General features: G+C 29.9%; 1 protein-coding gene across 2 annotated transcripts in view; it reads right to left on the bottom strand.

The window, feature by feature from the left end:
• EPHA3 (EPH receptor A3) overlaps positions 1-26,498 on the bottom strand; it is a 323,316-nt gene that overhangs the window by 286,841 nt on the left and 9,977 nt on the right. For both annotated transcript variants that reach the window (XM_006926248.1, XM_015600167.1), the window contains exon 2: positions 17,399-17,463. In XM_006926248.1, the coding sequence (XP_006926310.1) occupies positions 17,399-17,463 (65 nt within the window). The remainder of the gene's footprint in view (positions 1-17,398; positions 17,464-26,498) is intronic.

Raw genomic sequence — 26,498 nt, 5'->3', positions numbered from 1 at the left:
CCATTCCAGTTCATCATGGATATGTTCACTATTTAAACACCTATAGCTTTTATTTTGTACATATAACTTAGTATAGTTATATAGTTAACATAGAGTGTAGTGGTTATTATAGCTGTGCCTATTTAAATATGCTTTATTGCAATAATCTCTAGTTAGATTTTTGTCCATTCAGTTATTTTAGGTTATAAATATATACTTAATATTTATAAAAATAGACAATGAAAATTTTTAAATACTAAACACTGAACTTAAAGAGACTTTTCTAAACTTACCCAGCAAATTGGTATCGAAAATGCTGGACTTTCCTACTTCGTAATGAATATTTTCAAATTACTTTTAACATATAAACATTACATTCTCTCTTTTATCTAGAAACATACTAACAATTGCTTTTCTCACATTCAATTTTATATTAAAGTTATTCTTATAATATAAAAACAATATTAACTTTGTACCATATTGTGTTTTGATTCTGCACACACTAACAAAAAAGACTGGACAGGAAATACAAGCATGCTCTTTAGAAAATTATTAAGTTTCTGAAGGTTGAAACAATAAATTAAAAAATAATGTGAATTCCAGTTTTTTATATATAATAGTGTGTATTCCATTAGTCTTCCTTAAAATGTTTAACAGTATGAACATTTTAGGTCTTGAGAATTATTCATAAAAACAGATGAGTAAAATCACCTAGACATCTTGAATGGTCCTGACCTCAAGTTAAAAAATCCATATGTGAAAGGAGGTTGGGGGTGGAGAAGGAGAGTCTGTGTAGTTTCTGAGAGCCTTTAATCATAATAAGAAACAGCATAAGGAGGTTGTTTTACATTTACCAGAAGTGGACAACTGAGAATATTTTGTTAATTCTAACATATATGTGACTTATGTATGTTGTGTTGCCTCTGATCATTCATTGAACTAGGATAGGATTTGGAATTGTAATCAGATAAAGCAGAGAACACATGGATACAAATTAATATGAACATCATAATGATGATTACTTTTGTGATCCAGAGGAAAAAATGAATTAAAATGCCCAGGAATGTATGTGAAATAATGTAAACAAATCTACTTTATAATCTCAAGGTGAAATAGAAGTCTTTATCAAATGAAAAATTCCTTTCAAAGAATATTGCCTTTTAAAATATTTTTTGGCATGAGATATCTATGATTTTAAAGACAAATATCTCACCTGCAACCTCCTGTAACTTCAACTCACTATTTTTATGGGTATAGGTGGATGGGTCACTGAAAACAGAATGTGAAAGAATAATTTTCTTTCTTGAACTTCAGGATATATAAGACTATGAAATGGATTGACTAATTTTATGTATTAATATTTAATTTCTATGGTTTTTAAGTTTCTCTTATTTCTAATAGCAAGTTTATATACAGAGTGAAGCATGTGTATGTTTATACACTTACCCATTCTAGACTTATGTTAGGATTTTCTAAAATAATTCATGTTTGGTATATTAGTTAGTAATTATGTTTTATTGGTAGTGACAAGACCTGGAAAATCTTCACTAATAGTCAAGGTCTAATTTTCTCACATAAATAGTTTAGAAGTAGGTAGTTTACATGTGCTACTGCAGTCTCTTGAAATCATCAGTGATCCAAGCTCCTCCCAGCTCTTTCCTATACCACCTCCAGTATGTAGCTCTTGTCCGAATATTACAAGATGGTTACTGTAATGCCAATCATTACCCAAATGCCAGATTTCTTGCACAGCATCTTCTTCTTAGAAGCCCCACACTTCTGTTTACATTACATTGGTCAAAGCTTTGTCATATGGACATAGTGCAATTCGATAGAAGCTGGGAAATATATTCTTTTAGCAGGCTACAATGTCAGTCTGAATAAAATAGGGATTTTTCTCATTAAGAAAAAAAAAACTTAATGAATTTTATAATAGGCAATTGGACACAAATGATTTTCAGTGACACACAACCCAGCCATGATAACTGGATTTACCTCTTTTATGAATCATCAGTTGTCCCATTCCTTTTATAATAATAATCTGTTCATAATATTTATCTCATTACCAAAGTTAAAGCATCAAGCATGTCTTCTCTCACAGAGTTTAGTCCTAAATATAACATAGGAAAAAGAATTAGGACTTGTTCAAATTTATAAAGAGTAAATCCTACACTAAAAATGTCAAATTTATGAATGTCTTAGGTACATAGGATGTTCTGTTCTGCCAGAATGCCAATTTGGCATTCTGATTGTTTTATATGAAGTAGGTAATTAATCACATGGAAAAATCTTAATATATATTAAACTTAAATTCATAACTGGTAAGCATTTCAGTAACAGAGTTTTGATCTGTTATCAGGATTTTGAAGGTTTCTCAAAGCTGTATGTATGCATTTGGGGAAATCACATGAATTTTCAAGTTGTGGAAATGGCTATTGGTCATAAAATGAAGGATGCCATCTATTATCTATACTCGGAGTTCTCCAAAGTGAGGTGTTTGGGCCCCCGCTATTGATATTTGTTTTGGCCTTTTTAATTTCTCTTTTTTTCAATATTTAATGTATATTATATATACATATAAAATATTAAAAAGTTTCATAAACACTAGGATTATGTGTCAACTTTTACTGTCCAAATTTCCTGAAGACCACTGATGATTTTCCGTTTGTTTAAAATTCAAGGCATTTTATTCAATTGATCAAATATATTGCATGGAATTCTAGTTGTTTGTTATCGCTTTGACTTTAGTGTCTGCAGTGTCTGTTGTATGAACATAATTGAATTTGGTAGGTTCTTAATTAATCATAAAGTCATTTACATGCCACCAATATCCTTTAAGAGTCATACGTTTTTTTATTCCAATGATGTCACCTAACAGAGAGCCAGAGATATGAGGAAATGGATATAGAGCAACGGGACCTCTGAAATATTTACTGCCACTAGTAGGCTGTACCATATCTGAGAACAAGCTGGTACTTGTACACTGAAATATATTTTGGTGCCTTTACTTATAAACTCTATTACAAATTTTATTATTTCATTACAAAGACTGAGAGGAGAACATAAAAATATACATAAAATTTCCTATTAATTAATATCAATCACCCTTCTTTTGTCTATCACATATTGACACACCAGTAAATGTCTTTTTGCATTTAAAGTATATTAATGTGCTCCTTATAATTTCTTAAATTTTATAAAGATATTCAACCTTTATATTTTCTGCAGGATTTCTATACTGCTTTTTAAATTCTTTCTATGCATTTAATGTGGAATTCTTAAATAAGAACACACTAATCACTTGAAGCTCATGATTACTGTATGATGGATGATATAACACTTCTATATGATTAGTTTCAATAATTTTCTATTTCAGAAAAGAAAATCCAGGAGACAACTGGTATTTTAAAATAGTGCTTGTTCCATCTTCAAATTAGTACCTTAAGAATTGGCTGGCACTGCCTCAATACATAGGGTTTTTTAAATAACTATTTATAGACTGAATGAATACTTTTCAAAGGCAAAACTTCACACAGCCTTTACGTCTGTGTCTATAAAATCATGTCAGACATAACTGGTTTCAGGAAGAAACCAATATACCAAAAACTTTACTGAACTATAGAATATTTTATGATTGTTTTGGCATTTCAACAGACTCCTGGGATGCCGTGGGATCTGCTGCCATTTCTCTGTCTCTTTTAAAGAACTATGATCCTTGATTAATATGTGCTGGCTTTATAAAATTTGCATCATATCATTCTAGCTCTCTGTCACTCAATACTTTCAGGTCTCAATACTGTTGTATGTTTTTACAATTACTTTATAATTTTTGTGACTCAAATTAAACTGTATTTTCTATTTGCAACTACTTTAGGTAGTTTCTGAAAAGAATAGTGATTTCTTCTCCATCATTCCAGACTGAAGTGCCAGTGACATAAACTGAAAATAACTTAGATGCATGCACCAACTCTTTCAATAAATGAAATGACAAACAGACCTTTCCTAAAATAAATAAGTTGGAAAAATGGAGTATCAGATTAAATCAGCCCTCGAAAGATACTCTGAAAGGATGTTCTACTATTCTAAAAGTTGTGCATGATATTTTTAAAGCACATGTTGTTCCTAATTTAAAAAGCATTAATTTTCTCTATTTCAATCTCTAGAAATTAAAAAAAAAACTAGAGAAAATTAAATTTAAATTCACTGGGGCTTCTGTTTCATGAAAAATGGAAAAATTTTGTGTAACTTTTGATAGTAACATGTAACCTTAATTTATTCATAAATGTGTGTACTCTTAAATAAAATTTACTTACTTTAGTTTCCTTCACTTTTTTACTCATAAATTAGAATTTTAAACCCATAGAGAGAGAGAGAGAGAGAGAGAGAGAGGAATCTTTCTTATAAAACAGTAAATCCATAGCTACTAGAGGCCACCATATTTTAGACACTATAAAAAGAGATATTTGTATAAATTCTTATTCTTTATAGTGATCCTTTTATCACTTTTCTTATAGGTGTATGTTTCATTTTAATATATATTTTAATTTCCAATAATAAACACACACAATTTCTATAAATGTAATATCTAATCATCTTGGTGTTTTATAAAGAAAAATTGAATACTGAAAGAAAAGCTATCTGGTGAATATTTCTTAAAGTTGTCATTGTTTAAATTCTATTTAAAAATGCATATTTCTTTTTCTAATTATCTCCTCTTTTTTATCACATATAATAAGTCTGCTTTATAATATTTCTTCAGAAATTACCTTTTATATTGTATATGTTATATAATATAAAATTATTATTGAGATATAAAGCTTTACTTTTTTGCTTCTATATACCCTCTACTGCTAAGATACCCATAGTTGGATCTGCCAAAACTTTAAAAGTGTATTACATGACCTTCTGCATCTACTTGTAGTCATGTATTCAAAAATTTAGTTTTTATAGCTTCTATATTTCTCTATAATTTAGAAATCATTCATAATATTAGGGCAATGATACAGAATTTCAAATACCAAAATAGTACATAAGATATCATTGGATGTGTTATGATATGTGTTATAGAGATATGTATGTGTGTGCATATATAAACATAAATATGAATGTATGTATATGTATATATTAGTCTCTGGGGGGGGTGAGGAGGGGAGAAAGAGAGAGAAAGAAAGAGAATAACAGGGTATTTTAAAAATTATTATCAACCTTAACTGACCATCTACAACATAAGAACATATCACAAATCTCCTTTAAATTCACATAATTTTTATCATTTAAACTTTAATAAAATCAAACTTCAAATTTACTTGCAGGCAAATCCATTAATGTTGAGCTGGGAAATTCGTCCTTGGACCAGCATCATTAGAAATCTAGGGATGGTGTGTTACAGTTTATGATGATTCTAAAATTTGAGAAACTTTGATTCAGGAGAAATTAAAACACACAACAGTCATCATCAATCATGTACATAACATCATAGAAATTAAACTTTAATTCTCTATCTCCTTTCTGTTTATATCTACCTGACACCATTTCTTACAAGACATTGTAAATGACCCAGTATCTATCATCTCCCTTATATACCCTGACAGAAAACTTTCTTGGATTACCTTAATAAACCAACTCTTTGCACCTCTAGTCTAAGTCACAGAATAAACTTACTTATTCTTATACTACTTATCAATTTTCCATTAAAAGAATACAGAGCCCTTTGCACAGTGTACGAGGCTCTTCATACTCCATTCAATAATTCTCTTTTTTAACTTCAAAAATTTCATCATGCACTTCTTCTCCATCTACTTTCAGATAATGTGGACTGTTTTAGTTTCAACACAATGCCGTTCTATAGTCTATGCTTTGTGAATGTGGTCCCCACTCACATATACTCAGTACATTCCTATTTAAAGCTTCATAACCTCTTGATATAATTTTCCCTGACTCATTAAAGCAAAGCTGATAACACACTCTATGTGATATTATTGTACCTGCTGTGTATCTTAATTTATGACTGTCATTGTATTGTGGTTGCTGGTTCATGGATTGGTCTCTTCACCAAACTGTAAGCCTCTCAAGAAAATACCTTTCTTATCTCTCTAACAAAAGACAGTATAGCAATGGTAAAGTACATAATGTAAGGAGTCAGACTGCCTGGTTCCCATTCTTGACTCTGTCCGGGGTGTACGATCCTGTTTGAGTTATCAAAATTCTTTGGGCCTACTTTCTTTCTTCTAAAACTTCATAGGATTGTTGTGAGAATTAAAGAAGTTGATATATGGAAAACACTAGGAATAGTGTAGAAGTATCAACTAGTAGTATTGTTTGTATTCTCACTGCTTATGATAGTGCCCAGCACATGGTAGGAGCTCAAGCAGTTTATTGAACAAGATAAATTCTAATACATGAAAGATTTTATGAACCTCCTTTATACTGCATAAACTATTTCAAACTCAATAGATTCTGGAAACTAATGTTACCCCTATGTACTTTTCTTTCTAAATAATGCCATCGATCTCAGTTCCCTCTAACGTGTTTACCACTCCTGAAATTTTCTTTGAATTAGGACCATTTATTTCAGAAAACAAAAAAGTATTTATTTTAGGAGAGATGATCAATATGGAAAATTTTGCCACAAATATTTCTTGGGTTATAAAACTCCTGTATTAATTTTTATATTTTAGTTTTTAAAATTTGTTGAAGAACTAACTTGTTTTCCTAATTTGTAATTATCAAATTATTTTTAAAGCTATGATAAAAAAATGACTGAATTTTAGCAGTTCAGAAGGAAAAAAAATCTAGCTAACAATTTGGAAACATTTCAAATACTGAAGAGGATTTATTGGCTAAAATATAATACATCTAACCTTTCTGTTTTGGGACTGTTCACATTAAAATGATATACTAATTTTTAAGATATCAAAACATTCATTGGTTCTTATAAAAACAAAGTAGATGAGATTTGTTTTGGTTATAAGCTAATATTTAAAAATACTCTTTCGATGCAAGTAAATTTAGATTCATATTTGAATTTAAGGTAAAATCAATTGCTAGTTGTCAGAAAATGAGTTAAGAATCTCTAGTCATCAAGTGACAGCTCAGTCTCTGGATCATAAATCAAGCTGTGATGAGGGACTATGCATACACAAGAATAGAAAGCTAATAATAATCCTATATAACCCAATTTTCCTCTTGGGCTTATGAAAGATCAGCATTTTTCAACGGCTGAGAAAAGTAGCTCTGTGTTGACTGATGTATCCCAAGACTTGATTATTATTTAGGGTGCTGTCAGGCATAACACTCAGACAAAGTAGTCCTGAAATTCTATGAAGTATCGTCTGTTACAAATTAAATCACATAATCTTGAATCCTTCTGCGGTACTGTCCACAGACTAAGACAGAGAAGATTAATAAAAAGACTACTGAACTCAGACCCAGAAAGCAATGATATGACCTTATGCAAGTCCTTAGGACTCTCCAAGCTTTAGCTACTTTTCTAAATAATTAAGGAATTCACTCCATAATTTCTAAGGTCTCTGCTGGCTCTGAAATTGATTACTCACATATATTGTACTGCTGCAAATATGATAAAATTTTGTTGCCCTTAATGAAAAATGAAACAGCTCTATCAATGGACATTTTCACGAATTCTAGTTACTTTATGGTATATGACTACACTGTGGTTTACTGCCTTTACAATATTCAGAATAGACAAATTTAAGTCAAAATTTTAACACTAATTCTACTTTAAAAAAGGACCACCCAGCACATTCATCTAACAATAAGGATACACATAACAAATGGTTTTAGGGCACAGTTTATAAAATTGATTCGTATCATCTACAAACTTTAAATTTCATTGAAGACTTCTGAGTAAACTCCTAAAGTTTATGGCTACCAGCTTTCTTGATTTCCGTGGCATGAATGAAGTATTCAAGTAGAATGGGAGTTAAGTTTCTTTGAAACTGTTAATTGAACCTCTTCTCTCTTCCTGCACTGGCTAAATCTCTCTCATTGCTGGATCCATCACTTGATGTTGTGAAAGGAGATAGTGTTTACATTTTTCTACAGTTTAGCTTATTTTTAACTTCAAGACAAAAGAACATTGACTGGTATTGTCATACAGAAGGGAAATTTGATTACTCCTACTGTAAGAGCATCTTAAGACCTCTTTTTTCTTTTGCCTTGTCTTCTTTAGTTTACTAGACAATTTTCATTTCTACTGAGCACCTCCAAATGTCTCACAACTTACTCAGTTCACCAAATTTGGTTTTTCTTTACTTTATGCCTTTATTATAAAAATGATCATTAACTTAAAAAATTTATTTTCTGAAGTATTCTCTCCTTGGAGTGTTAGTAAAACAGTGAAATTTTAGCCTATGCCAAATCACTAAGGTATATAACCAAAGGAATAGATGGTGGATCCTAGGTTCCTAAAATCTATCATGGGAATTTCACAGTAATTTCTAACTACTTTTTCTGATGCCTGTCTGATTATAACTCAACATTCTTTATAATCACCTAGTTAAAATATTATCTTTGAATGATGTCCAATATCTTTAGTGAGGCAAACAAAATTTATCATGAGGTGATCCATGTAACTTTCTAGGAACATTTCATAGTCATTTCCCAGACAACCTTATATTCTGGTAACACCTTGATGAAGAACTTTCGATTTCCTTAATTCTTTTTCCCTATCATCACTTAATTCATGGTTTTTATAGTCTTTTTTGTTTTAATGTCATTTTCTTTTTATTATCAGCAATAGATAGCAGGTGCATAAATTTACAAATACTGAAGATACCACATGCAGTTCAAAACCAACTCCAAGATTACATGAGATACATGTGAGAATTCTAAAGTAAATTCTGGTTACAAACCGCTAAGAATAGATCCCACGAGTTTTTGGTAAAATACCTGATTTATCTTGCTTTGTTTTTATTGTAATATCCTAAATTTAAAAATATCCAGAGCTATATTAATCATGAATCATGCCTTGTGTTGTATTAATTAACAGGTTGGCATGAACAACCATACTGTATCAAGCAGCAGCTAAATATCTTTGTAAGTAATGTCTACCACATTACAGTAAATAATGATTTTCTAGCACAGTGATTCTCAAACTCGAGCAGCATAAGAATCACATGGAGCGTCTGTGAAAAAGCAGGTTTCTGGTCCCCATTCCAGTATCTCTAATGTGGTATGTCTTAGTTGGAAACTCAGGATTTTGCGTTTTTAACAACTACTGTTTACAAATTAAAAAGTAATCAGAATGAGTAAAATTAACTTGTAAACTTAGACTACTCAAAAAATCAAGTATACTGGCTCCTTTAATGTTTTCTTTCTTATGTCTCATGGAAAGGATATAAATGATTTTAGCAACTCCCAAGACCTCAGATACTATATTGATAAAGTTTTTATTTATATAATACTTCCTGAATAAAGTGAGCATCATTAGCAGAAAAAGAAAAATGCTTAAACAATGAGCTATTATGGTTAAAGAAATATTTCATGTAGCTTTTATTGTAAATACTATAACATTTAAATGTTTTTGGGTCCATTGGCTATCATTTGGGACATGGGAATTATTCAAAAAGTATTTCACACAATATTTTTTACAGGCAAATTTTAATCTTTTTTTATTATTATTATTTTCAAAAGAAATTAACCACCAGAGAATAATAAGCCTAAAGGTCAAAACCATTAATTTATGAATTTTTTTTTTAAAGAGAAAAAAAACAAATGAACAAATCTTTGGGGCAAATTATTATTTTTATAAATTCTCATCAAAATTGCACTTAATGAAATAGCAGAATTTAAACTCCTTTCCACTGGAGTACATATGATGTATTTTTATCTTATATTCAGTTGAGAACGTGGAAGCTTGAAAACATAGTGTTTATGCTAAGTATGCTCTCTAAAATATTAAAGGAACTGGACATTTCTTAGTAATGTGGAAACTGATATTCAGTCTCGTATATACTATTTTGCACAGGTTTCAAAAAATTTAATATAAAATGAATTGAGTATGAGAGCTTTTTTTAAAGTTTTATATCTATATTTTTGGTCGCTTTTATTTTAATAACTATTCCTTCTTGAACAGAAAGTACTCTCATTTGAAGTTGCATAAAATAACAAAGTTTGGTATTAAAAGTTATTATTTTTTAAAGAAATTCTATCAATACAAGAAACAACTAGAAGCACAATTTTGTCTTTGATTTAAATTTTTTTATAGTTACTTTAAAAAACAAATAGTAAATGATCATAGTAAATTTATGAACTATTTAAACATTCAAAATATAAATGAATTATTTAAATATGTCTTCATTTTTTATTTAACTTTATAGTTACTGCATGTTAAGTGATGGTTATATAGCACAAATAAATTTATAAGTAAAGCCAAACTAAATAAAATTCATCTAAATACATTTCAAATCTCCTCTGATTTAAATCTAACAAACCTGTACATCAAAGAGAAGCAAAGTACAATACATGTCATATTTAAAAAATTCTAGTCTAACCTCTAAAACATAAATAAATACTGTTTAGATGCAGAGTGCAGGATTCACACAAAAACACACAAAGTTAATAAGAAAAATGGTTTCTATTTGTTTTAAAGAACTGATAAAAGATTGTGTTAAGACAAATAAAAGATAACATTTTGATTTTTATATATTAAATGTTGTGAGAATAAATTCTATTTTTGCTTATTTCTACTACTCACTCACATATCTTTTTCTTTTACAGCACATTTTGTTTCAAGAAAGGGTTATAAAAAAACTAAAACTTAGCCATGTTTTTCTAATTTGATCAGACATTCTTCCCTGAAAGGTCAGAGCAACAGGTGAAAGTGACATATTTAAAATATATAGCATTGTTCATTCTAGGCAGAAAAATTTCGAATGACCAAGAATCATATCTCACATGTGTCAAAAATTTGATTTTCCTGGATTGACTATTCAGCATATGAAGCAGAATTTGGACGGCAATTCATAAAAGAGGAATCCCAGGTGGTTACTGTTGACACCCAGTTGTCAAAATATTCTTGCATTTCAGACACCATTCACAAAGTGAAAGCTAGAAATCCAGTAGATAAGACTTTTAGAATCTAGACTTCACAAATAGCAACAATTCCAATCTGAATGTAAATTACACTATACCAAAAAATAAAAAAGCAATGACTTGTTTTAGAGAATATTTTTATTATTTCCATTAATCTCTTTGATTCATTCAATTCTAAACATTTCTATTTTTAGTTACATGGAATTCATTTGGAAAATTCTTTCTTTTTACCCTTAGACAACAATCAATACAATTTTCTATACAGAGCTTCTCTAGTTAGTATTCTTTTCAATTAACTTCCAATTCATAGGAAGCATTTTCTAAATATATTTAACTAAATAGCTCTTCTAATACAAAAAATAACATAATATTATATTTAATATAGCCATAGATATATATCCACATATTATATATAATATATGTGCATATACATATATAATATACACATATAATACATATATATATTATAAATTCACTTAACTTTATGCTATTACACAGAGTAGAATCATTAACAGACACCATTTAAAATAACAAACTGAAAATGATCAAATTTTTCTCAGCAAATACAAAATCAGTGTTAGCTTAGTTATCCTTCCTTGTTTTGGAAAGCTTTTATTATTAATTTATCCTGCTAATTGTAATTTATGTACAACTAATCAAGGAGCTCAAAATGAGGAGAATAAAAGGGGAAAGTTCATGAAAGGATAATTGACCTCAAAGAGCTTTCAGTTTCCTGGTTAAGATAAATACCAGTGAAATAATTGTATTAACGTATAATTACAAGCTAGGGAGGTACAACAAAGAACAAGGTAAATGAATTTAACAGGCATTATTGCTAGTCTGGGAGGTGGCAGGAAGGTGCATATAAAAGAGTAATATCTCACTGGAGGACAAATATTAATATTTTGAGGAAATTCTCATTATTTAAAATTTCTAAATAAATAAATTAACTACCCAAGTACTGTATTTTGACTTTCAATTCAAAATGTAGTTCAAGAGCATAATCAAACAAAATGCACAGATTCAATGGAATAACAATCATGTGATGTCAAAAGAAATGTTTGGGCTTTTAACTGAGAAGAGGTGTTTGTGGGCACTTGAGGGAATATTACCAATTTTCCTTCTCCTAAATCCAAATCCAAGACGTCAAATGTAGACTAAGATTTAAGAATATGTATCAATGAATTTTGCAAAACATTTTGGATTAGAATCGGAAACTCTCAGAACTTATCTAAGAATAAGAAATAATATTTGTATAGCTCCTTGATATGTATTATCAACTATACATACTGTACATATATATTCATAGACAAATGTAAAGAAACATCTCATTTGCTCAAATCTCGTTTACTCTAAAGTGCTGTGAAACCAGAATTGTTATTCATTTTTTTTAAAGTGAGGATAAATGTTAATGAAGATTATTAATTGCCCTAGACCAGATCAGAAAGCAATAAATGGTAGATCCAGAATTCAAATGAAGATATCCTGATTCTAAATGAAGTGCTTATTCTATTTCACATCTTTGACATCATTTGTGCTAACATACAAAAAAAAAGATAACCTGGGCAAATACAAATAACTTTCTAGAATACAATTATGCATTGCCATAGCCTCCATTTAGAAATTAAGACATTTGACCAGGAGAAAAAACATTGTATTCTATCAGGATGCCTTTAATTTGCAAGTATGAGAGATACTAAGAAAAATGGCTTAAATAAGGGAAATGTATTCTTTCACATATCTCAGTGGTTCCAAAATGTCAGAGTTCCAGGCTGACTTCTCTAATGCTCACTGGACTCCACTTTTCTGGTCATGAGGATAGTGTAGCTGCTCTAGATACTGAGATTGCACAGGGCAAGCCCAGAGGCACGAGATACTCAGCCTCTCCTCATCTCTTTCTATCAGGAGAAAACCTTTCCCAGAAGTCGCTGGAATTCAGCTCCAGTCTCATTGACTTTACTTTTCTCTAAACCAATCTCTGGAAAAATGGCTGTATGTATCATAATTAGCTCTCAGATGAATGGACATTCACAGAGTGGTGGGAACACATGAGAAGGTGAACACACGAGAGGATGAACATATGAGAGGATGAAAACGTTATCGGTGTATCATTCCGAAGAAAAAACCAGGAAACAGATATTGGATGGGTAACCAAAAGGGCCTCTATTTGCCAAAAAAGTGTTTTTTATTTCAGTATCTTGTCACTAAAGCACCAAAAAATATCTAAGAAAACATTTAGAGGAAAAAATTTCTATAAGATATAAAAAAGAAGGAAGGTAGAAAAAATAATTCCACAATTGCTAATTTTGAGGCTCTTTTTTAACATCTACAAACATACATGAAAAAATCATTTCAGACTGTACTTTTTGTACGTTCCCCAAAACTTCTCATTCTCCTCTCATTACAGCTTCTTTAACTGAGTTAAAGAAGGCTCATGATTCCATTGATCAATCAATCAATCAATATATTTATATACCTAGTCATATGTAAACAAAATATTTTTCTAGGTTGTAATCTAACAATATATAAGGACTTTTCTATGTGAACTTTAAATCAAAGAATAAATTATTGAATTATTTGCTAAAATTTCTTAATATAATTCAAATATTATAATTCATAGTATATAGGGCCAGAGAAAGTAATTACTCTTTCTGCTTTACTAAAATGAACAAACTTAGTGGCAGAAAATATTCATGTCAAATAAAACTCTATCACTGAAAAATGAATTGCTGTTCATGACCCTTGATAATTTCAGTTTATAAATTTGATTATTATTTTCATAATCTTCATTTAGAGAAAACCAAAGTTTCATTACATTTTCTCCCAGATAGAAATACTCGTCCCCCCGCCGCAAATTTCATAGGTTAATTGTAAGATGTTATGTATTAATATATCTCTGAGAGAAAAAGATAACAAAAATAGAAAATGAAGGAATGAACCACTCTTGGCCATTTCCCCCAAATATATTAATTTTATATACCACAGGTGATATAATCATTCCATGAAAGATTTATTTCAAATTTGGAATTCATAATTTGCCTATTTTTTAAAATTTATATTTAAAATATTTGGAATTTACAGCTTCTGATGGGAGAAATGTTGGAACTTAAAGAAGTTGCGGGCAGTCTCTCAGTGCCTACAGCTTCTAATGGAGCATCATTATTCATCCCCCAGGTTAGAGTTCCTCAACCTGAGTACTGTCATTTCAAACCAGATCATTCTTTGTTGTGGGAGACTGCCCTGTTTATTCTAAAATGTTTAGTGGCATCCTTGGCCTTCCCCACTAGATGCTAGTAGTGCCCCGCCTCCCATTTGTGACAACCAACCATAGCTATAGACACTGTCAAATCTCCCCATGGAGCAAAATCAAAATCACTTTTTTCTTTACCCCCTCATCACATTGAGAACCATTGCCCTAAATCAAAAGAACAGGTTTTCCTTGCCATTTGCAACAGCATGGATGACCTTTGAGGATATTATGCTAAATGAAATAAGCCAGACAAAGATAAATACTGTATGATCTCACTTATATGTGAAATCTAAAGAGAAGTCAAATTCATAGAAACAGAGAGTAGAAAAGTGAGTGCTAAGGGCTTGGGGGGTTGGGTGGGAGGAAATAGGGAGGGATTGGTAAAAGGATACAAATTTTCCGTTACAAGATGACAGGAGAAAGAAGAGTAGATTTTCAGATTCAATATGATGTGACATTGTTATTACAATTTTTTTCCTAGACTTTGCATTCATATTTTATTACTCTAAAAACAGATTCACTGCTATTTATTAGGGTTAAAAATAATAACAAGTTCAAAGTTGTTTCTATTAAATGACATTTTTTATGGAAAAGCTTGCAGCAATGATATCACAAAAATCATCTATCCTTGTCATAATGAAAATGGCAACAATTAGGCATTAAAATAATTAACTGAATTTAAAAGCACAAACAGTTGTATGAGCAAGCATGATAAATCCAAACCTAAATTAGCTACACAGTACTTTCACTCAAGAATGTCATTAGTTTCTCAAAATGAAAAAATTAAATTAACCTAACATTTTCTAAATTAGCACTACTTATTTCCTCATGGACACTGTGGCTAACATAATATAAGGAAAAGTTTAAAAGAAAAATACACTACACATCAGCACAGGACAGTAATTCACATATTTAATTTTCTTTATCTCCTTTTTTTAGCTTTGGCGTGTTGAGGTATTATAAATATCATCAACCTGGCTAACATTGGTCATTCTGCCCTGGTGATTCTCTGAGACCCAGCACCACCCAACATAGACTTTAAAACAAAATAGACTTTAAAACAAAGGCTATAACAAAAGAAAAAGAAGGACCCAGTAATCTTACTTCTGGGTATTTCTCCAAAGAAACTCAAAACTATTTTGAAGGTATCTGTGCATTCATATGTTTATTACAGCATTATCTATAACAGCTAAGATATGTTGGCAACTTGGGTATCCATCAATGGATAAATGGATAAAGAGGAAGTGATACATATATATGATGGAATATTACTTAGCAATAAAAAAAAAAAAAGGATGAAATCTTGTCATCTGCAACATCATAGATGGACCTAGAGGATATTGTGCTGAGTGGAGTAAGTCAGACTGAGAAAGACAAATGCCATATGATTTCACTTATATGTGGAATCTAAAGAACAAAATAAAAGAGCAAATAAAACAAAAACAAACTCATAAATACAGAAAACATTTTGATGGCTGCCAGATTGGGGGATTTGAAGGGCTGGATGCAAAAGGGGAAGGGATTAAGAAATAATCCCTTCCAAATTGTTAGTCACAAAATTGTCATGGGGATTTAAACTATAGCATAAGAACTATAGTCAATAATATTGTAATAACTATGTAAGGTGTCAGATGGATACTTCGTAAGTTATGTAAATGTCTAATCACTATGTTATACACTTGTAACTAATATAATATTGTATGACAACTGAAATTGAAAAAGAAAAAAACAGTAAAAATACACATATAAATATTTATTAGTAAAATGTCCTGTGTTTTGCTTTTCGTATACTCTTAAGGAGCAGGTTTCTATGGTATATTATCTAATGGAATAATGAAAATTTTAAATTTCTAAAATTAAAATTAAAGTTAGATTTGACTTTTGGATGATTAGTTTTAAATGAGTTTTCCAGCTCATTCTGAATTTTGATTCGCTTTTTACGACTACCCAGGATGTGCTTTTATCCTAATCATTTGAATCCTTTTACACCTATGGGAAAACCAAATCCTGGCTTACTTCATTCTTTCCCTTCTGAAACAACTAACCATGTCCTGATTATGTGATAGTGTTTGGCATTGTGTCAATGTCAAGGTGTACCAGGAAGAGAAGCAGATACAAAGATGACAGATAGATGAAGTATCCTTGATGTAAAACATCCGTTGGTGAAGAAGTCGATAGTACCATAAAAATTAGTATGTTTAGGCAAAAAAAGTCTAAAGACTGAACACTGATACTAAGAGGGAGTAATTATAATCCCTTTGAAAAGAGGACCAGTGTAGAAGGAAAAGGAATACATAAATTTCTTCCTGTCCCAAATATTTCATAGCAACACATTGCATTTTCTACAGGCTATACTTAGAAACTAAAAAGATAGGTTTAGAAATGTATTGCACAATTTTTTAGGAACAGGAATTTTCCAAATATATGAACACTTTTTTTCTTTGAAAAACCAAAGGGAAAATTTTCTTACACAAAAGGCTCATCATCAACATTCAGGTCACTAAAATGTCATATACCGTATAATCTGTCTGGCTTGGTAAAGTCCAGAGGTATGTAAAAAGTTTAAAATTTAAGGCATACAGGTTTTTCCTAAATAAATTTCCTTTTAAATTAATCTACAAGTTGCAGACATTGAAAAAAAAAGAAATCAAGGCAACACAGGTTTATACTATTGACAAATATATCCTGTATTACTTCATATTGTCACCAAGATTTATTTTAAGGCTACAACTCTGGAAGCTACCATTTTCAAATATAAACTTTTACATTACTTAAAACTTAGAATGTGTTTTCCATTCATTTATTCTGATCACATTACAAAAAAATGTTAGTCACACTTAGATTGTGTGCATGATGCTAGAAATAATTAAACTGTTTAATTAGTCCAATCAAGCAATTGATAAGTTCAGAAGAAAAAAAAAACTTCAAAATTCTCAGTAGTTCCATTGGACACAAATATTAGACTATATTAGTTTGCGTATTAAATATACTTATAAGCATGTCACCAGACGTACAGGAGTTCACTTTAGAGAACATACCACTATTTCCTTCTGCTCTCTGAGAGAGTTAATGGACAGAGAATTATGCTCTCTTTTAATAGTTTACTGAACTCACCCCATGTGATGGGTAAGAGATCCAGCCCAGCTCCCCTTGAATTGTTTTTGAATCCAGCAGATTGACTAAAAGAAAACACAAATACACAAACATAGTTAAGAGGAATGGATTCTTTTTATTTTCCTCTTTCAACTTAATGTTGTCTGTTGGTGGTGGTAATATAATAACACCAAAATATTCAAAACGCATGACTTTTCATTTTTGTTAGATGAGTGAGGTGAGTATAAGAAGAGAATTACAAAAGAAAAGCAACCATAGGGAAAGGTAAGAGGTGGAATGTTTCTTTGGCTTTGTAACTATTTATGATTGTTTACAGAGATAGGTTAATATTCAACTCATCGATAATATTTTTTTTTACAGAATAATTACGAGTTTAAAGGAGAAATAATAATAAAATTAATGTTCCCTATTTTACATTGAATAAATATAACTGCAATGACCATTAAATTTGATAAATAGACATGACTTCATTATAAATTAATTTCTGAAATATGCTTCCACAAAGAATCAACATTTCTGTTTGTGCACATTTGATATGGCAGTTTCATATTGTCCCTGGCCAATCCCAGACATATTCTGTAATGTGTATTTTTTAATACTTTACAAATTGTCTACTTATGTGTAACAAACAAAATGCTTAGCTAATAATATGAGGAGAAACCAAAGCAAAAATGTGTTTTATGATATTGCCTGTATCAAGCTCTACTTATTTAAAGAAGATATTGTTACTCAAAGGCTTTAAAATTTTTACTAAGAACTTTGTTACTTATTAAAAACTCTGATGTCTGATGAAAAATAAAATATAACATGAAGGTGATTGCATTCTGAATATATTATTAAAAGAGAAAGATAAATATTTTATTTTCAACACAGAAAACATTAATTTGTAATAAATTAGAAATGAATATATAAAAGGATACTTCAGGCCTAATTAATAACAAAGGGCTCACTTTGATTGCTGATGTATTAAATGATGGAAATTATGGTTTTACCACATCCTTCTAAATTTGAAAACAATCCCATGATTGACTGATGCAAGATGTGGAAGAAGTTTTCATAAAATACAAATGTGTTATTAACATGAACCAGAACAGATGAATCAATAACTACAATAAGAGAGAGTCATTCTCCAGGGTTCCGTATATTCACAAATTAAAATGTAATGTTAAAACATGCATACACTACATGTCCATTTATTGTGAAAAATGTATGTCCTGATGCATGAAAATCACCATCTTTTCTTTAATCATCCCAATTAGTTTCTTACAAAGAAAACATTAACCTTATAAAATGTTAAGGTAAAGCAATAATATATTAGATATTAGAATTTTAAAATTTCAAACACTGCTTTTTAAAGGAAGGTATTTGTTAGCTGATTAGATAATAAATATACTAGGTTAAGTATAAGAAAGTCTCTTGATCATTAAGTTAAGAGAAAAAATACTCCAAGTTAAATTCTTTAAGTATTGCTAGTGAAAGAAAACCATAAACTTAACCTATTATACTGGAATTCCTTAATGATTAAATATTTTTTTGTCACAATAAATTAATCCTAACAATAAGTAATTATATTTAGATAAGAGAATAAGATAGTTGCTACATGGATTGATTACACAGTGTAATTTCCATAATGGAATTATTTTCCAGGATATCAATTTGAAAATTAATAGTATGCTCAATTATTTTAAAGTTATCTCTCAAAAATGATTTTTAAGAAACTTCTAGCAATTAATCCATGTTACCCATATTTCAGATTAATCAATGTTAGAAAATTTTTGAAAATATGAGAATACATCCTCACTTTTAAAGTATGTTAACATTTATTTTGATAAAGACATACCTAGTTCAGTTGTTGGTTCTATCCCAGGCATCAGTGGATTTCTGAGTTTTACATAGAATTTGGATAGTAGAATTTATAGTGCCCATATTCATAAATCATTAGATCATTTTTCCAATGTCTTTAGGGTTTTAAATAGTTCAATGTAATTTTTATATGTAATAATTGAATATATACTTAATGATGACTATGTGTCATATAAGATGAATTTCTGATTTAATTTCAATATTAGTACCAGAGGAAAAAGTTTTTGAAGTAAAGAAGATTTGAATATTGTCTCCATTTAGGAAATTATTCATTGGGATGTAGGTTGTTAACTAAAGAACTAAATACCCTTACATTTCCCCTGATAATAATGAGAAAAAAGAGACTGGACTATTCACATCAGCATTTGGTTTCTACTCAAAGGAGATTACCTAAACCAAAAAGAACTAAATCACACTGTCAATTAAAATAAGTATAATAGATTAATTAAATATATTGCACTTACTCAGAAATTGAATTTTTAGTGCACTCCATTTTGCATGAATGAAGAAAACACAATCAGCAGCATCACTCATGATTCTGATTTTCTGTATATTAAACATAATTATATCTGCCCTGGTTGTCTCACAATGTTGCTGTGATGACCAAATAATACAGATGGATTAAAAGCTACCAAATTTATAACATACTACACAGACTCAGTGTTCTCGTAACATTAATTCATTAACTGCAGTTCCATTTTGGCTTCTGAATTGTATTTATAATCAGCAACTTATATGTGACCTAATAGAGAACAATATTGACTTCAAAATACTTTTTTAAAAGCACTTATTTTGAGTTTATAAGGTGCTTTTTGTTTAGCCAAATAAGAACAAGACAATCTAAAATTCTAGTCACTTTCAAGTGGATAATTGCTAACCTGGAATTTTCAAGGTTAAAAACCTCTACTCTCCTGTGATCAGTTGTGTAGGAATAAGAGTGTAGCAATTGAGATAAGAAGAAGAGAAAATTAATAGAATTTGAAGGTCAGCCTATTGTGAGTGATTTCTCTGGATATACTGACTAAATCTAACATTTCAATGCAACATATTAATCCCCACACTGATAATAGGCAAGATTTGGTTACTAATGCTTTCCTTTCCTAAAAAAATTATGTAGACCTCATCATAAACTTTCATGTGGTGTTACTATTCAAATCAAATGCCAAGGCAAATAGAATTGTTATGCACAAATATTATATTATAGTCTAAATTTTAAGGATGATTTGCAATATGGAAGATTTATTTCAATTGCTGAAAATTTTGAGTTTATAATTACGAATTTTAACAAAAAAAGTTAAGAAATTATTCTTAAGGGCAGTTGGGCATGTATGGATGGCTTAAATCCTTAATGATTGCCTCATGCCAAGTCATTTGCCAAATATATAAATTGTCCCTTATAAGATTTCATATTCTAATCTTGTGATTTCCAAACATTTTTGGTTTATAACAGGAACCATATTATTTCATTGATTTCAGATTATGTTCTGGTCAAAGAGCTATGTGGCATACATTGACTTCTTAAGGTGATTTAAGCTGGATACATTTTTAAATGTTTTGACTAAATCGAGATGTAAATAGGTGCTTTTTGGCAAAATTGTTATAAGAAATCACTGTACTTAGTCTGTATGGATATGGTTCTGGGTTTCTTTTATACACTTTACTTTGTCTAGTCTTATTGCTTTTAACTATAAAAGATAAATGAATAAGTGAAAGAATTCATGAAAATAACAAGGACATCTTCATTCAGACTCCTTGAGTTGGCTTTCAGGTAGGCATAACATGAGATTGGCTGGACAAAAGTTAATGTCGTGTCTGATGGGAATTAGAAGTTATAGAATGGAATGAAAGAATAAGAACAAAGGACAGAATAAATTGGCTCAAACTGGTTTGTAAGTACTTCTAGAAAAAAGGAAAACTTGCTGCCACTGATCTTTACTGTCACTCTTCCTACTTGGCTGGATTGTGGATTTAAGATGCTTAGGAGTCTTGTTTCTCTTCCTTTCCTGTCCTCCATCATAATAGAGACATATAATCACATGTCCACTCCATTTATTTGCAGTGACAATGTCATGAAGATCATCTGTACCAAGAACATACACTATCTTCTCTTCTTACTAATAAAAATGTAATAATATTTTTAAAAGACAGTTATTAAAATAATTGTCTGAAAGAAATGTTACTAGTATTGAGGACAGAGTAAAAGCTTTATACATTTCTAAAGTTTTTAGTCTTAGAGAATCATTAACACATCTAGATTTTTTTCAAGGGTATTTTAAAATTTTGATTTATAGTGACTATTTGTCCACTCAGAAAGACTGAGAGTTAAACATTTTACAGATTACTTTAATGTCGTAAATCTGCAAACAGTACTAAAATAACTTAAAAGTGCCATAATTTCTTACTGAAGCGGAAGGTTTTTACAATTCTCTAATAACGCATCAATATGCTTTGTTGGTGTGGTATTTTATGAAAACACTGAGTTATAAAAAATTATCAAATAATCATTTCAAAGTGAACAGTAGGGTTTAATGGCTGAAGAATTTCTGACTCTTTCAATAAAAGGCATGTTTTCTTATAAAACCTTGTCATAAGGTGCCTGAAAGCCAATTGCTAAACTATAAAACCATTACAACAGAAAACAAACTCATACTTTGATTACATCTTGATTTTACTAAAGAATAATGACATTTCCTTTTCTGTTCACACAATCACTATAATTGTCCCAGCCACATTTCTTATATACTACTTTATCATTTTTATCACTTTCTGTTATGATAAAAAGAGTAGCTTTGCTCTAGGTTACAAAAAGCAGAAGGGTCCTTTAATCTGCTTCTAGGTTATACTTATAACACAATGTCACGAATAGAAGAAAATGATATAGGAAGTAATTAATTTTGTTCTCAGTATTATAATTCTCAATGTAGTACCTTGGGCAACCAGAGCAAGGAATCAATAAATCGAGATGTATTTTCTGACAGGAGTACACCAAAGCTCGGCTTTTCATTTTTACTGTAGTAAGCCAGTGAGGAGAAATTTAGATAAGTCAAAGTTTTATTAGTGTATTTATGCAGTTCAACATAACTTCCATCTACTGTGATTACATATTCTTAGTTTTAATTGCTCCTGTGGGCTTCCTGTTTGTATATATTTCTACCTAAATATAATTAACATATTCTGCAATAAGCCTGATTAGTATTGTATTTCATAGGCTAAATATTATAAAAAACGCTTTTAGACTATAAATGAAGCCAATAGCAGGCACACCTCAAAGATATTGCATGTTTGGTTCCAGACTACTGCAATAAGGTGAGTATTGCAATAAAATGAGTCATAATCTTTTTGCTGGTGACTTTAATTTATAAAAATAGGAACATGTGTGAAGCACAACAAAACGAGGTATGCCTATATACTCTGTGTGCAGAGAAAAATTTCTGTAAATTCTGCTAAATTTAACTCAGCAAACATTTTGGTTTAATTTGTGATTAGATAGATTTAATTTGTGATTAGATAGATTTAATTTATGACTTTTTCTCTATCAGAAGAATTAAAGAAAAAATTCTGTCATGCTTAACATTTCTGTAAAAAATCTATTTTGTCACATGGTATCTTAATGGCCAATTTATGTGATATAAGCAGATTTCTGGAAAAGGTGATAGATATACTATCAACTTATTATTTCTTATTAGCTTTCCCTTCTGGGAAATACGTTTAGATTTACTTTTATATGGGTCCTAATTATAGGAGAAACTGTAATTAGCTGCCTCATCTCAATCTTTGTTAATATCAAGGAGAGCTCCTTGGAATCAACAGTCTCACAGTAAAATGTCAGTGCTTTCAAGGCTAGAGTGGTTCAAGAAAATAACAGAAACACAGATCAAAATTTATTTGACTTGAAACCTGGACATTTTAGTAAATGTAAAGCTTATGTTGTTTCTAAAGAGTTAATATTTCTATTTTTTTTTTTTTAGATCAGAAATCTGAAGGTCATACTGATATCAATATTATTATGAAACGGCTATCAAAATATCACTAGGGAATGTCTTCTTATAACAAAATAATTCTTTCATATAAATGTGTAAGGATGTTTTACTGTCAGTGAAGTTTTAGTCCATTAACAATTTCAGCTTTAATAACAGTCCCTAGAATAACATCTCTTTATTTTTGTGCATTGTCAACTGATATTATGAATCATTTAGACAAATGAAATGTTTCCCAAAATGTGAATGTTTCTAAAAGTAAAACATTAATTATTATATAAGCATTGTACATTTTCAACACATTTTTCCTTTTTTAAAGTGTTCTAAAATAACAGGACAACTCGTTTATTTCTAATTTGAAAGTACTTTTTTTGACAGATAAAAAATGAAAAATGAAAATATATTATTCAAATATGAAATTATAAAAAAAATCAAGAAAAATAGGTACTCAAACTTTAACAAATACATTTTGCCTTCATACCAAAATTCAGGCTGTTTTGGTATATATATTTTTAATCATATTATCATAAAATCTTCATACCAAACTCCAAGTTCTAAACGAAAGTAATCTATTCAGTCAGGATTTGACTGATGCCTGTGAAAATGGACCAGAATAAGCAGACTGGCCTACAGAACAGCTCTAATATAGTGTTGCCTTTTTTTTCTTATTGATGTGTAATTGACATATAATATCCTATCAATTTCAGGTATATTTCATAGTGATTTGACATTTACATACTTCATGAAATGACCCCTCATAAGTCTAGTTATTATCTGTCATCAGACAGTTATTACACTATTATAATAACTATATTCCCTTGCTGTACACTACATAGCCATGACTTATTTCTTTTATAATTTGAAATTCCTTAAATAGGAGGATTCAAAATTTTAGCACAGAACACAAAAATAGAGTGATAAAAATGTTTAAATTTAAAAATGTTCCCTGGATATTTTATATCACAAACTTTTTTTTTTTTCTAAAATAAGTTCATTGCAGAATACATAAATTGGTTCAAATTTCTGGAAATTAAAGTCAGTATATAGCTTTGACTTCATCATATTCTGGAGGATAATTATGTCTGAACCTTATGTCATACATCATGACTGATGTCTACCGTCATACACACACAAAGATAAACAAACTCCTCAAGGTATAAATATGGGTCTTTATAAACACCCGCAAAGGATCAAGCAAGGTGCCATATGATTATCAGTTTAATTCTAAACTCTAGTTCTTTTTCGTTCATCCTAAGAGTATGTTGTCAATGGAAAGTATCAAATTTTTAGTGCTGGTGGTAGAAAAGTTTTAATTTATCACAAGAAGAGAAGTTTGAGTTCAGAGAAATTTCAATGTGGTTTTCCTTGGTAGTGTAGTCCTGTCATGAGTGGGACGAGCAGAAGCTTTTATTTGGAGATAGTTCTTTCTGCTATTCAATAATGTGTTTCCACTATACTGAGATGCACACATGGGTATGCTTGTCCTCACGTTAAGCTTAGATATATACTTATTGAAAATAACTGTTTCTAAATGTTCTTTCAAAGTACTTCTTAATTTTACATATATATTATGCATTCATTCAAATTACTTATGAAGTTTTCTAGATACATGCAGTAAAAACAAAAATCTGGCTTATAATCATCTCTACCTCACGAAATTAGGCCAATCATTTAATCTCCTTCCCCTGCTGTTATAATTTATTATTGTTATTATTAACTTTTATTTTTAACAAATCTTCCCTATATCTCAGGGGCTCTGTTTTGGGAGACTAACTGCACTCTCCTCTGAAAATTCATATCTCGCTTTTCATAATTTTTCCATGTTAAAATATAATTTTTTATATAAGTATTTATTTTGTGGTCATTTGTTCCACCTAAGTTATCTTCAGTGACATAGAGGTATACCATTCCCTGTAACCTTCTTTACCAAAATCCAGTATGTAACTAATACTCAGATGTGCATTATTTTGTAAATAAACGAATACAAACAAATTATTCTAATATGAAATATGAGTTACCTTTTTCTTAACATTTTTCTTGATTTATATTAATGGTTTTTAAATTTGTGACTTTGAAATTAAATTTAGGTTTCTGAAGTTTTCACTACTGGGGTAACAGTAGTAAATCTACTATGTATGCAAAATAAAATGTTCTTAATTAGTTTCCAAAGGATCACCTTTGGAAAGAGAAATTTAAAAGGCTATTATTACTAACCTTGTCTATTTTTAGGGTTTTCTTCTCTAATTCTATGTAGATTTTTTTTAAAGATGTTAAAACAGAATGATTTTGGACATCACATAAGTAAAAATAAGGGGAAAAAATCCTTATTCAATATATGAATGTTTAAGAAAAGCAGTTGTACCTCAAAATATAGAGAAACCATTCTTGTAAGCATAGATTAATCCAACTTGTTCAGTCAGATGAAATAAAATATGTATATTTATGACTGAAAATCTTTTTATAAAAAACAAAGACTATCAAAGCATTATAATTTCAGATCAGAAATGTCAAGAACATTAGAATAAAATCTGACTTTATCTTGTGTTATGTAATGTAAATGAGTATTAACTTATCTATAGTAAACCAGATAGTAAAAATAAACAAAGAGAAAAATACTATTCCCTTTTATTTGCTTCTTTAAATCATTTTTAATATTGTCAATAGCTATATTTGATGGTGTTTATATACTTAATAAAAGAATCACAACCTAATTTAATTTCTATTTAAATTTTTTGTGATTATGCCAGTTCTTTACATTCTGTTAAAATGCAAAATCTAACATAAATAGCTTTGGCATATTGAAGGAAAAAAAGCTAGATAACTCTAGCTTTATGCCATCTTTGAATGTTAGGGGTCCAGCTGGGAAAAATTCATAAGAATCAACAGTGACAAATAAACAAATGGTTGTTTTTTATTTTTTTATCATCACCGATTCGTAATTTAGAACAATAACATTTTATACCAACTTGATTCCTAAAGGTATGTATTCATTCATATACATTTGCCCACAATGTGGGAACAGTTCAGTTTTGTAAGGGGACAATACCATTGCTGACATACACAAATATACACACACACAGTTCTGCAAGTAGAATTTCCCTGTTAGTGGTGTTCTACTTACTCAGAAGATTATTTAGATAATTCACATGGGAGCCATGCAAATCAGCTCTGAAGCCTAACTGATCTTCAGTGTGAAGACTGCTAACATATGCAATTAAAAAAAGAAAAAAAAATATATATATATAAGGAGATATATATAT

Source organism: Pteropus alecto, unplaced genomic scaffold (assembly GCF_000325575.1).
Source record: "Pteropus alecto unplaced genomic scaffold, ASM32557v1 scaffold239, whole genome shotgun sequence".
NCBI classification, from domain to species: Eukaryota; Metazoa; Chordata; class Mammalia; order Chiroptera; family Pteropodidae; genus Pteropus; species Pteropus alecto.
This window is presented reverse-complemented; position numbering and strand designations above follow the sequence as displayed.